A 13,350-nucleotide genomic window follows, 5' to 3' on the forward strand; every position below is an offset into this window, starting at 1 on the left:
AAGGGCGCGGCGAGCAGAGAACTCGAGCGCCCCTGAGGAGCTGCGGACGGCAGACGAAACAAACATTCTAAAAGGCCCTTCAATGCGCCACCGTTTTGCTACACATCAGGTGCTTGGATATGGAATTGCTTGCCTGTGTCAGAAGACAGGAACGCGGGAGACAGCCCAAGGCAGCGGCCGAATCGACAGGGGCCTGCAGCCTGTCGCATGTGCGCGAGAGTTGCTTGCGCACACGCCATCTGTCTCGTACTGCGTCCAGTGTCTTGTCTGCTCTGCGTCGTCGGCTCTCTTCGAGGCGAGTGGATTCGCACGAGAGGAGGGCTGCGCGCTGAATTTGCCCGAAACTGCGGGCGATCTGAGGCGCCGCACTCGCCGCCAGAGCCTCACGTCAAGTTTACGTTGAAGCGAACTGTAGAGCCCGCCGCACGCGAGCCTCAGGCGCCTCAGCAACGGATTTGCGCGGAGAGGGCTGCCACGGAGCCGCTGGGCGCTCCGCCGGCACCCCACTGGACTGCTTAAGGCCGCTGTACGTGTCGAACTGCAGTATCCTACTACATTGAGATTATCCGCATCGGCTAGGTTCGATGTGTGATGCATGGATTCCTGATCTCTCTCATCTCACTCATCGCAACAGCGAGAGAGCACTCTACCTTGATGCTAGCATGGTCAGTAGCCGTTCACACGGGATGCAGCTATGAGTGCTTTTTTCGCGTCGCCACAATCCGCGTTGCTGTCGAGGCTCGACATTCGCGTCTCGCCCAGGCGCCTCACCGGCCGCACCTAGACTCGGATTCTGAACTGAGAGCAAGCCTTCACAAAGCTGAACGACGCCGCCGGAAGGCGCAGCGCGAGGGAGGAATCTGCAAACTGTGCATCTGTGGGGCTGCAGAAGTGTCGATTCAAAGTACGGTCTCGAGAAGGCAGTGCCAATGCCGCTCGCAGGTTGCAAACCGAATTGCGAGAACGTGAGAAAAAGGATGTTCAGCCTTCGCAGCCTCGACAGAGGGATTCGCAAGGCAGGAAGCATTGTTGCATTTCGCTCGTCGTTTCCGGCAGCGAGAAGTAACAGAGAGAACAAGGTAATAAAGTAGAAAGGCAGAAACCGCGAGGAGAACTCAGAGACAGCACACACATCTGACTGCAGAGAGAGCCGGCTGAAGCACTCAACGCGATAGGAGGATGCTCGTCGCAGTCTAGTGATAATCGGATTTTCTCGTTTGAACGAGCAGACGCGAACACTCTTTCCTCTCTAGCCCCTAGTCATCATGCGATCGCCACACTCGATAGTCACACGTTGCGTAGGGCTTCTGTGCTCACGCGAGCCAGAAAACGAGCCGCATTTCTCATGCTTGCCGCTGGCTAGTCATCCAGCGAGAAGAGGAAAAGGAGTTCCTTCTGCATCTGAACGAATGCGGCGTCTCGGATCTCGCGGAAATGCTCAACTCTCTGCAGTCGCTCGGCCTCTCCCACCAGACTTCGTTCAATGTCGAGGCGCGCCGAATTAGTCCTCCTCCCTCGTCTGCCGCGGAGGCGACCCTCGCCTTCGGGCAAAGAAAGCACCTCGAGCGTCTCTCGCCTTCCTTCTCTTTTGCCTTCTGGGATTAGCGCGAAGGAAATTCGCTCCTTCTCTGCATCATTTAACATGCCTTCTGAGAGAGTAGAGGAAGGCAGGACTGCGTCCTCGCAGGCGCGTCCCTGCGCCTCCAGCCCAGAGAGAGAGAGAGAAGAGGAAAGCGAAGAGGCGTGAGGCAACGAGCAGCTTTTAACCTCATGAGCGCACACCGGTGCGGCGGAGACGCAGCCGGCGTTCTTCGCGACTGGCGTGACGGGCGAATGCGCAGAAGAGACATACTCTCGAAGAAATGAAGAGACGCTTGAAGGGAGCGGGAAAATGTCGCGACCGAGCTCCAGACGACGAGCGAGCCAGTCTTCGTTCTCGTGCTTCAGCCGCTCCTTCACCTAGGGACGCATACGCGCACGAAAGAAAATAAACCAAACAACCAGGCGAATTGAATCATAAACCCTAAATCTGAAATGGTTTTACGCTTATCTATCATTATAGTCGGAAAAGCGGTAAGACAGATTTCAGGGCACAGTGAGAAAAGAAAAACCCACACAACAGACTGCAGAAGATAACGTGCCCGCAACACGACAGAAAAAGAAGGAAAACAGGAGACAGAAAAGTCCCCCAGGAGCGAGACGAACCAGAGAGCGACTCCTCCCCTCGAAGCCCACGCGCGTTGAGACGCTTACCTTCTCTTGTTGAAGCACGACAATTCGCCAGTCGCGGACATCCTGCAGGAACTTGATGTGCATTGCGCTCTTCGCCGTCAGCCTCGTGCCTTCGCGTGGCGCCTCCTGCGCGGCGCCGCTCGCGCGCCCGTCTCTGCGAATCAGTTCATCGAGGATGACTCTCTCGCGCTCGCCCGCAGCGCGCGCTTGCGCCTCGTCCTCCTCGCGCCTGCGTCGCCGATCTCGCCGGCGCAGGCCCTCTCCGTCCCTCGCCGCAGCGTCGCCTCCGACCGCGTCTCCTCCTCCATCTTTGCGGGCGAGCCCTAGGCGGTCGCGCTCGGCGCGCAGGAGCGTGGAGACCGACGGCCGGCAGGCGAGTTCAGCGCGCAGCCACTCGCCGCTCGCGCCCGCAGGCAGCACCAGGACGCCCACCCGCCAGACGGGGTTGCCCCACGTGAGCGAGTACTCTTCTTCCGCAGGACAGGGCGACAGAAAGCCGCCGTTCGCGTGCGCGGACAGCAGCGCGAGCGACGCCGGTGAGGCGAGGGAGGCGCCGCGCCGACGCGGAGGCAGCGACAGGCCCGCCAGGCCGAGCGCCTCGGCGCGCGTGTCAATGTCCAGCGTCTGTCTGCAGAGCGACGCGCGGCAACGACCACAGAGGAAGCTGAAAGATACGCAACGCCGGCGGAGGGAAAACCTCGAGACAGCCCGCAGCGAGACACGCGAGAAGCCTGGAGGAGCTACGAAGGACATAAACCGCGAGAGAAGACTCAAGCGGAGGAAACGATGGCCTCCAAGGAGCAAGGGAGCACAGAGAACGCGTAGACAGGGACGACAGGCATGCAGTTTCCAAGCCAACACATCTACGCGCTGAACAACTGCACATAGTGCATATTTAGATACATATATATGGATATATGTGCATGCACGTGTGTACATACATATGGGATACATAAACCCTATAGAACGCGTATATATCAGCACGGCCACGCGCACAGATGTACCGGCGACGCGCAAAGCGTGTAAGTATGCAGAATCTCGGCAATGGTGCAATAGGAAGGGCCAGCATTTCTGACCAAACGCAAAGTTCCTCCTGTTCCGCATTTTCTCACTGGAAGAAAGGCGCGATGGAGAGACGTCGCAGAACGGCCCCCAGGCGCTCGTGCGCGGCTGAGCCAGAGGTCTGGACGAATTGTCGAGAGAGCCCAACAAGAAAAAAAAATCCAAAACACGCTGCTCAGACAACGAATCTCCCGTCCTCCTGCTCGCCTCCAGGCTCTTCCAGGCATGTCGTTGTTTCTGCTTTCGAACAACCGAGACATCGGCTACGACTGACGACAAACCGGCAACGCAAGCGCAGCGGACGCCGTCTTCTGCGCGCCTCATCTAACAGGAAATCTTCAGCAGCGAAAAAGAACACGAAAAACAAAACCAAGCACACAGACAAGTACGCGACAAGGATAACGCGCGCGACAAAAATACGCGGCCAGCGAATAGGAAAGAAAGATGAAGGGAGCGCAGTACAGAAATTAAAAGCGACTCCGATAGCCTCCATTTGCGGGAGAGTTTGCTCCAGACTTATCACCGGTTAGGGCTTAGGGTTTAATGGTAGGAAATAGACTGTTTGACATCCAACGTTTCTCTTGGATTTTTTCGAATTTTCCTTTTTTTACAGGACAGCCGGAGCATGGAGTGACTTACGAGCTTTGTCTTCTGTCCGGCTCGCCAGGCTGCAAAAAACAAAAATAGTAGGCAACGTAAACATCTAGGGAAATACAACAACTCCGAAGAGACAAACAATGCACAGACATAGCATAACACAGATCCTCGCATGCATGGATGCCGAAGACGGCCATGCCATGAGAGCCACTCCCGCCCACGGAGGAAGGAAGTCGGCGAAAGGCTTCAAGAAACAAACAAAAAACAGCACACGCCGCGCATCTGCAACTCAAAGCAATCCTGGAGACGCGGTCTATGCTGGGTACGCGATCATAGGATCCCCTTTTTTCTGATTTGAAAATAGATAAGCAAGAGAAATGTCAATCAGGAGAATACGGAATGCGCGACGCTACGTGAAGCCGAAACCGCCATGAGTAGTCACCGGAATGTTAGCGGACCCACCCGTGGAAACCTCTGCTTTCTCTTGAACGACGCGAAACTAGCAAATCCGGACAAAGCGCGGTTTTAGCATATATACAGGAATATACACATATGTGCCTATATGCCTACATATATATATATATGCACATGCATGAAGTTCAAGGCACGCGGAGAGCCGGTTGCGCATATGATACAGGCGCAAGCATCTGAAGACGGGCGCTTCGAGGGGTTTTCGGAGCGTACTTAGCTGCAGTTCTGTGAGAACAGATCCTTTCAATGCCGTTTTCAGAATTCCTTCGTCTGTCTGGAGCTGCCGCGAGGCCAGATCAAACTCTGAGCACGCGTCGCCTTCCACGCTCCTCCCAAGCCACCAGCCCCTTCGGCATGTCTCCGTCGCGTGGCTCGTGGGCGCCAACGACAGGACGCCTTTCGCGACAGCGAGCCGTGGGAAAGGCGCGAGCGCGCGCGCCTCCGCGCCGACCGCAGCGCCTGCGCGTTGCGCGACGGGTGGCGCCGAGGAACGCTCATCAAGAGACGACGGTGAAGGCGAGAAGAAGGCGCGCCCTGAAGGCTCAGGGAGTGAGGCAAGCAGAAGTGACTCAGGCGGCGGAGTCTGCTGGCAGAGCGCTGCGGCAGGCGCAGGCAAGAAGAGCGAATTACTCGCCGGCGGAAGGAGAGACGGGGAGACCGCAGGCGTCCGGTCAAGAAGAAGAAAATACTCGCCGGCGAGAGACGGCCACTGCGTGCGGACGTGGCACAGAGCCTGGAAGAAGAGACGCTGCGCCTGCGGGTTGCCTTGAATCTCTGAGAAATGCGCAGCGCTGAGGCGAATCGAGACAAGCAGAAAACCAGAGTTTCCTACAAAGAACCCTCACCCTTGAAGTCTTCCCGATCTGTGATGTGGCGTAAGGCGTCATAAACGTATACACACAACTAGTTCCATATCAGCAGCTGTGCGCTGTTTGGTGCGCAAGTTCCACTTTATTCTTGCCATGCACTCAGACACAATCACTCCGCAGAGACAGCGCTATGAACAACTATATTTATATGCATATATATGTTTATATACGTATATATGTATCTTTCACATATACTGTAGGTACACGCGTACACAAAAACACCTCTACGTGGCGGCCTTAGGCACAACCGATCCACCGAGACACCCACATACCCAAATATGTATATATATAAGCATAAATATATATATAAATAGATGCATAAAATGAACACAAAAGTATATCAACAAAAGAATCTCCGCGTGGCGGTCTTCAGCCTTACCAGAAGTCGACGATGGGCGCGCCGAGTCTTCTCAGCCACTTCCACTGTTCGCCCGCGACGATCGCCCAGAAGATCTTGACCAAGTCTGCCGTCGCCGGCTGCTCCACGAGTTCATCCCACAGAGCCGAAGAGATGCTCTCAAACAGCGCTCCATACACCATCGGATTCTCCTCTTCTTCTTCCTCTTCTTCTTCTCTGTCTGTTTCCTTTTCTGTCTCTGCTTTCGCCTCTGCACCCGGGTGGTCGGGGTGGTAGAGTCTCCTCGCCTCGAGGGCGCGGACCTTGTCGCGGGGCGTCTGGCGCCGCGCAGGTCTCTGCGCCGCCTCCTCGGCGAGCCCGTGGCGGACGAGCTGCTGCAGGCTGAGCGTGTAGAGGATCTCCGCGGCGCCGTCCGGGGAGATCAGCCCGCCGCTGCGCCGCAGCCGGTGGAGGACGGCCGCCGCGAGGGCGGGCGCGAGCAGCAGGCCGGCGGCGCGAGACGTGGAGACAAGGAGAAGAAGATCCGGCATCGAGAGCGCGTGGACAAGCGACACGCCCGACGCACGCGGCATCGACAGTCCACGCCAAGCAGCCGCCGCGGACTCGCGCCCTAACGCCCCGGCGGCAGAGGCGCAGAGAGAGAGGGACGCAGAGGGAGAAAGCTCAGCAGGCGACACCGCGGGGCAAGACGATGAAGCTGAGACCGAAGGCAGGACGTGTGCGCCAGGCGCTTCCGGCGGGAAATCGAGCGCGAGAGGACGGCCAGGCGTCGGGACTTGCTGCCGCCTCAGAAGCGCGCGTCTGTCAGCGCCCTGAAGCGCGACGAGAAAGAGAATCAGCGGCAGCGGCGGTTCGTCCCTCTTGGAAAGCCCCAGGGCCGTCCAGCTGCGAATCAGCGCGAGGAGTGTCCGCGGCCACGCACTGCGGGCGTGAGGGAAGCACGCCGGCGCCCGAGGCGGCGAGGCGGCGGAGGAAGAAGCAGCAGCAGACACTCCTGGCGAGTGCGACACACGGGGGGGAACGCCTTGGGCGGCGTCGCCCTCTGCCGAAAGTCTGAAGGCCCCTGGCGCGCTGCGCAGCCCAGCCTCGAGCCGCCCACAATCTTGCTCCGCCGCCCGCGCAGGCAGCTGCGCCGCAGTCGGGCTTCCAAGCACCCGGCGCTCAGCGCCTCCGCACCCTCCCTCCGCGAGAAGGATGGCGTCGCAGGCGTCGAAGGCGAGGCGCCTGAAGGTCTGTACGAGGGCCTCGCGAGCTTTCTTCTCTGCAGAGATGGCCGCCCGCATCGTTTCCAGCGCGCCAACGCCGCCTCCCGCACCCGCGCGCGTGAGCTCGAGAAAGGCCTCGAGCTGCATGTGCGGCAGCTGCCGCGGGAGCGCCCGCGCGAACGCGAAGCGCGCCTGCGACCCGTGGCTGACGCCGAGGCGCGCGAGGATCTTGGTGGCAATCAGGAAGCGCGCCGGCGTCAGATGCATCAGCAGATCCGGACTCGCCACACACCGATCCAGAAACACACGCCTCAGGTGCTCGTTCGGCTTATATACCGAGAGAAGCGCCCCCAGCTCGTCGACGGAAGTCGAGAAGGGCACCTGGCCGAAGCGGCACTGGACGCGGTAGCGAAGCGCTTGCAGCAGTCGTTTCACACGCGCCTCGTACAGGGGGTGACTTGCGTCCTCCTCTTCAGCTCCCAGCGCATCTTCTGCAAGGCCCTCGGCGTCGGGCGCGTTGTCGCGGAATCGCCTCGCGGCGACCTCTGAGTGCCCGCGCATCTCTTGCGCAAGGCGCAGGTCAAAGTGCTGGCGGCAGACGAGCAGCGTGTGGAGGAGGGGCAACAGGCAGGCGTCGCCGAGAAAGGGCGCGCCGAGGAGCAGAACTTCTGCGATTTCTGAAAACACGCGGGGACTCAGGCAGCCCAGACGCGTGAGAAGCAGCAGAAGCACGACCAGCGTGTGCGGACTCGCGGCGTATAGCCAGTCGGGAACGAGGTGACGCTCCAGCGCCCGCGACAGCAGCGCGGTATCGAGGTCATTTCCCGCGAAGCACGCAGCCACGAGAGCCTCGCCCTCGAGAGCGAGCGATCCCAGCAGACCCACAGCCGCTTCGCCGCCAGCGCCGCGTGCGCTGAGGCTCGCCACGGCGCTACCCTCTGCAAGCAGACTCAGGGTGCGCAGCAAGGCGAGCACCTCCGCTTCGGAGAGCCGCGAGCCTCGCTGGGAGAACAGAAATTCGCAGATCTGCTCCCAGAGACTCCGGTGCCGCGCCGCGCGCTCCACGTCGCCGCTGAGAAGCCCCGCAGGATGTACAGCGACGCGAAGGAGCAGCGAAAGTGTCTCCTCCAGCGACGCGAGGAGTCGAGACGCGAAAAAGCCGGGCGCGAGGAAGAGGTCTGTGAGCGACTTGAGCAGAGGCCACGTGCGCGTGCTCGCGGCGGAGGCGCCAGGGACCTCCGCGGTTTGCTCAGAGAGAGCGAGGAGAAACTCCAGCGACGCAGCGAGGGCATCGGGCGGCAGCCGACCTTTCTCACGGTGCAGCGACCGCGCCAAGAGATGCAGCAGCGGGTGCGGCTCGATGTCGGCGAGCAGCCCGGCCGGCGAGCAGCGCGAAAGATGCGACCGCTGAGAGGAGAGAAACGAGAGCAAACGAAGCAAATCGGGCAGCGGCAGCGGCTGAGGAGGCGCGCGAATACGCGACCCGCGAAGAGGCACAGCGCGTCTCTCGCGGCAGGCGGGCACGGCGGAAGAAGAGAGGCCTCCAGAGAGGGAACCTGCGTGGCCTTCGCCCTCTTTTCTCGACACACGCGCCAGATACGCGTCTAGGCTGTCGCGGAGGGCGCTCTCAGCTTCACGCGCATCTCGGAGGTGCTGCCCGCTTCGTTGCCGTGCCTCCAACTCAGCGTGCGAGGGTGTGAGACAAGCGGAGTGCGAGGAGAGAGATACTACCGGACCCCGTCCGCTCTCGGGGGCGTCTGCGGTATCTAAGGCTTCTCGCATTTGTGCGCGTACGCGCAATTTCTCACGCTGCGTAAAGGGCCGCTCTAGGTCGAACTGCAGGCGCTTCGGCGTCTCCTCTCTCTGCCCGCCTCCGGAGCGCCTGGGGCTGTGGTGGGAGTTGAGAACTCCTCTCTGATCTTCAGCCTCGGCTGCGCGATCCCCTCTCCCTCCTCGACTCTCTCCACTGTCCTCCCTCGCGTCCTCAACGAACTCCTCCGCCTCGCCCTCTGCGCGGCTGCGCCACATCTCCGCGGTCATCTCCCCCCTCCCTGAGCAGCCGAGCTCGCCTCTCTGCGTCTCAGAGTCGCTCAGCGCGTCGCCGATCTGCGGGCGCGGGTTCCTCGGCGCTTCCGCGTGCGCTGCAGGCTGAGCGGTAGTTTGCTTTCCGCGTTCCACATCGCCTCTTGTGCCGCTCGCCGCCCTCTGGCGCTGACGCGCCGGCCGCGGCGCCTCAGTGAGACTCTGCGCGAGGAGTCGCTGGCGAGCGACGGAAGAAAACGCCGAGGCGCGCGGCAGCGAGTCGCGCGGAGGGCGGCGAGAGAATGGAAGAAGGCTGGGGCGCGAGACGAGCAGAGAAGACCAAACGCTGCGGCGTGGAGGGCGGCCGTCATCCCTCGAAGGAGAGAGAGAGAACTGAGCGCCGCCAGTCGACGCAGACGACGGAGAGGAGGCAGGCGACAGCACAGAAGCAGCGGCGGCTCCAGCGGCAGTTGCAGGCTCAGAGAAAGAACACGAGGAAGAAAAAGGGGGGAAGGACGCAGCACGAGACGACTGCGAAGCGAGGCCAGATGGAATATAGGAACCCAGCCGCAGGGAGAAGAGGACACAGTCATCAAGAGAACGCGCTCCGCCGCCGACGGGCGCGCGCCACGCGAGGCAGCAGCGCGTCTGCATGGTAGCAACAAGGCGACCTAAGCATAAAACGACTGCAGACACTCAGAGCGGTCGCGCGAATTGACTGTTTTCGTTTCGCGGTGTGGGAGCGAGGCGAGTGAATCCGCCAGGTCTTTCAGCAAAGAGTCAAGAACTGCAAACGTGAACACGAGCAGAAGCGGTACAGAAGTGCGCCCCAATAGACGCAAAAAACAGAGGGCGAGTGCCTCCTGGGCAAGGAAGGATCGCCTGTGCGCGACAAGAAACAACAGATTCCCAGACTCGACGACGCCCGCGTTGAATTCAAGAGACAAAGCGTGTCTGTCCGTCGCTAGCAGAGGAGGATGCGCGATGAGATGACGGCCGAACAGGCAGTCGTAAGCCTCTACAGCCGCAGAGAGATTTACAGTTTGGAACGCGAAGAGACGCAGGAGAAGGAAGCGCTACGAGAGCTCGCGTGAGACAAAGAGCAGAAGAGGATACTGCACATCTTAGACTTTGTTTTTCTCGCATGCAGCGTAGAGCCAGTGGAGTCTGAGAGTCTGATCAAGGACGGCGACGACGTCCTCTCGCTCGAGCCTGTCGCGGATTTCTCTCTGCTGAAGGAGGTCAAGCACTCCGAGGCACACGGGGAAGAGCAAGTGGTGCACGTACGGCGGCCGGCGCCAGTAATCCAAGTAGTGCAGATACGCGACGAACCGCGGATCCACAAAGTATCTCTCCTTCTGCAGGTGGCGCAGGTACTGCGGATTCGCAAGCGCCTGGACAAACTCACACTCCGCCTCGAAGCGCAGACGACTCATCGCCTCGCTTTCTTCCCAAAAGGCGAGATGCGGAGGGATCGGCGCCACGGCTTGGGGCGCAGGCGAGTCTGGCGCCGCCGCGCCGCCGAGAGGCCGCTGCAGTCCCCGCGCGTCCGCAGAGGAGCCCGCAGCGCCGGCGCTGGGCGCTGCGGCTCGCTCGCTGGAGTCGCCCGCCTCGCGCTTCTCCAGAGAGGGGGGAGCGGCGGCGGCGTTGACGTCGCTGCCGGAGTTCCCCGGGAACAGACTCATCATGTGCGTGCGGGCGCGGCGGCCGACTTCAAGTTGCTTGAAGACTCAGCGTTGTCTCAGGAGGAGCCCGCGCAGAGCAAAAACCGATTCCCGCCGTCCTGCCGGCTGTCATGCTCACGGAGTCGCCAGAAGTGGAGAGCGCAGACACGAAGGGAAGGCGCCTGTCTGTCGTCTGGCCTGAGCAGCTCTCAGTTGCATACAGAGCTCCGTTCCGCGGCCTCCGCGTCAGGTTTTCGGCTCGTCTGCGCGCTGCGAAGCGGGTGAAGCCGCGCCGATGCGCGTCGGCTGACAGCGCGAGAAGAACGAAACCGCTCGATCGTCGCACGACGGGCTCGCGTGGAACAAAGAGACTGCAGAAAACGCGTCTCCACTTCGCAGTTCCACGCGGAATGAACTGGCCACAGACGCGACGGAGAGACAGGTTGTGGAAAAGCAAGGCGCATCGGCTAGAGCTTTCCGCTCAGTTGAATCTGCTGGCTCAAGCCACATGTGTATTGGAGGCGAGACGGTCAAGGCCGCGGTGCGCCTCAGAAGCTCCGCCGCAATCTCCTAGAAAGACCGGGATCGAAAATGCGATTTGACAGTCGCAGCAGAAGCGGATTAGTGGCTATGCCAAGCCATGCGAGTCTCTGTTTTCTGTGAGCCAGACTCGCTCGCATGCACTTGGGAGTCGCCTCGGGGTCTGCAACGCTGCACGCGTCCCTCTGACTCGAATTCTGACCTTCTTCTTTTAATCACAAGCTCCACCAGAAGTCTAGGCAGCCTCCAGGGATCAAATGACGCTGGTCTGCCAAAAAAAAGGTAACTTGTGCTTGTGCGACCTGCTTCGCGCATGCAAGTGCGGCTGCTGCGAACGCTTTGACGAGCTGACCTGCATGCGTACCGCGCAGCGAAACCATGATCAGTAAAAACGAACCCGTCCTTTGTCACATTGTCTACCTGTTCCCTTTTCTTTTCGGGGCAGAGCGGCCTGGAGGGAAGAGGTCTGCGGGTGGGTGGAGCTTGCCGCCGCCCAGGACCATCCCCGTGCGAGGTGATCTGCTCACTCACCCTAGTCTCGGCGAGACACTCTGCGGCGGAAAAAAGGCAGACATCGAACTCCCCTCTGCGAACGGAGACGCAAAAGATGTCTTCCTTTCCCCCAGACACGCCTTCTCTCCTTCCGAGGCTGTTGGCTTTCGCATCCACTGATCTCGCGCTGTCGGTCGTAGTAGTAGTAGTAGTAGTAGTAGTAGTAGTAGTAGTAGTAGTAGTAGTAGTAGTAGTAGTAGTAGTAGTAGTAGTAGTAGTAGTAGTAGTAGTAGTAGTAAGTAGTAGTAGTAGTAGTAGTTAGTAGTAGTAGTAGTAGTAGTAGTAGTAGTAGTAGTAGTAGTAGTAGTAGTAGTAGTAGTAGTAGTAGTAGTAGTAGTAGTAGTAGTAGTAGTAGTAGTAGTAGTAGTAGTAGTAGTAGTAGTAGTAGTAGTAGTAGTAGTAGTAGTAGTAGTAGTAGTAGTAGTAGTAGTAGTAGTAGTAGTAGTAGTAGTAGTAGTAGTAGTAGAGTAGTAGTAGTAGTAGCAGTAGCAGTAGCAGTAGCAGTAGCAGTAGCAGTAGCAGTAGCAGTAGCAGTAGCAGTAGCAGTAGCAGTAGCAGTAGCAGTAGCAGTAGCAGTAGCAGTAGCAGTAGCAGTAGCAGTAGCAGTAGCAGTAGCAGTAGCAGTAGCAGTAGCAGTAGCAGTAGCAGTAGCAGTAGCAGTAGCAGTAGCAGTAGCAGTAGCAGTAGCAGTAGCAGTAGCAGTAGCAGTAGCAGTAGCAGTAGCAGTAGCAGTAGCAGTAGCAGTAGCAGTAGCAGTAGCAGTAGCAGTAGCAGTAGCAGTAGCAGTAGCAGTAGCAGTAGCAGTAGCAGTAGCAGTAGCAGTAGCAGTAGCAGTAGCAGTAGCAGTAGCAGTAGCAGTAGCAGTAGCAGTAGCAGTAGCAGTAGCAGTAGCAGTAGCAGTAGCAGTAGCAGTAGCAGTAGCAGTAGCAGTAGCAGTAGCAGTAGCAGTAGCAGTAGCAGTAGCAGTAGCAGTAGCAGTAGCAGTAGCAGTAGCAGTAGCAGTAGCAGTAGCAGTAGCAGTAGCAGTAGCAGTAGCAGTAGCAGTAGCAGTAGCAGTAGCAGTAGCAGTAGCAGTAGCAGTAGCAGTAGCAGTAGCAGTAGCAGTAGCAGTAGCAGTAGCAGTAGCAGTAGCAGTAGCAGTAGCAGTAGCAGTAGCAGTAGCAGTAGTAGCAGTAGCAGTAGCAGTAGCAGTAGCAGTAGCAGTAGCAGTAGCAGTAGCAGTAGCAGTTAGCAGTAGCAGTAGCAGTAGCAGTAGCAGTAGCAGTAGCAGTAGCAGTAGCAGTAGCAGTAGCAGTAGCAGTAGCAGTAGCAGTAGTAGACGCTCTAGACGTAGTGCTAGTAGTGGAAACTTTTCTCGTACTAGTTGTAACATAGTAGTAGGAATATAAGTCGCATCGGTAACAGTCGGAGTCTTGGTAATAGCTGTAATAACAGGAACTGCCGTTTTCTGTTACAGGATATACGTGCAGTTGAATAGAACGCACGAGCCGCGCCTGCCAGACTGAGTTGAAGCGGCCTTTAGAGACGCTGCGCTGCGCCTCTCGCCGCATGCCCTCTCTCTCGTACCGCAGTCTCCCGCTTCGCGGCCGAGAGACATGTCCCCTGCTCATGCACTGCTCACGCCGGTCCTTAGCGTCTCTCTATCACGTCCACACGCGGACTTCCTGTGAAACTGAGACTGGCGAGAAACCCGCGAGAGAGCTTTGTCGCAGCGGATTCCGCGGCGTTGCCGTGGCGCGGCACGCCGGAAGCAGGCTTGCAAGCCAAACGACTCCGCC

At 58.9% G+C, this 13,350-nt stretch overlaps 3 protein-coding genes across 3 annotated transcripts; all 3 read right to left on the bottom strand.

The window, feature by feature from the left end:
• Positions 1–1,359: 1,359 nt before the first annotated feature.
• Positions 1,360–9,470, bottom strand: BESB_060560 (uncharacterized protein; the record flags this gene model as incomplete). The annotated part of the gene is made up of 6 exons (XM_029364470.1): positions 1,360–1,959; positions 2,254–2,860; positions 3,345–3,415; positions 3,934–3,962; positions 4,576–5,153; positions 5,611–9,470. 6 exons carry the CDS (start codon positions 9,468–9,470, stop codon positions 1,360–1,362), a joined length of 5,745 nt encoding a protein of 1,914 aa, XP_029219178.1.
• A 470-nt stretch (positions 9,471–9,940) lies between these two features.
• Positions 9,941–10,504, bottom strand: BESB_060570 (mediator complex subunit MED31; the record flags this gene model as incomplete). The annotated part of the gene is made up of 1 exon (XM_029364471.1): positions 9,941–10,504. One exon carries the CDS (start codon positions 10,502–10,504, stop codon positions 9,941–9,943), a length of 564 nt encoding a protein of 187 aa, XP_029219179.1.
• Positions 10,505–11,547: 1,043 nt separating this feature from the next.
• Positions 11,548–13,182, bottom strand: BESB_060580 (uncharacterized protein; the record flags this gene model as incomplete). Its single annotated transcript, XM_029364472.1, has 1 exon — positions 11,548–13,182. The coding sequence occupies one exon, from the start codon at positions 13,180–13,182 to the stop codon at positions 11,548–11,550; it is 1,635 nt and encodes a 544-aa protein (XP_029219180.1).
• Positions 13,183–13,350: the final 168 nt, after the last annotated feature.

Source organism: Besnoitia besnoiti, chromosome V, assembly GCF_002563875.1.
Source record: "Besnoitia besnoiti strain Bb-Ger1 chromosome V, whole genome shotgun sequence".
Lineage (NCBI taxonomy): Eukaryota > Apicomplexa > Conoidasida > Eucoccidiorida > Sarcocystidae > Besnoitia > Besnoitia besnoiti.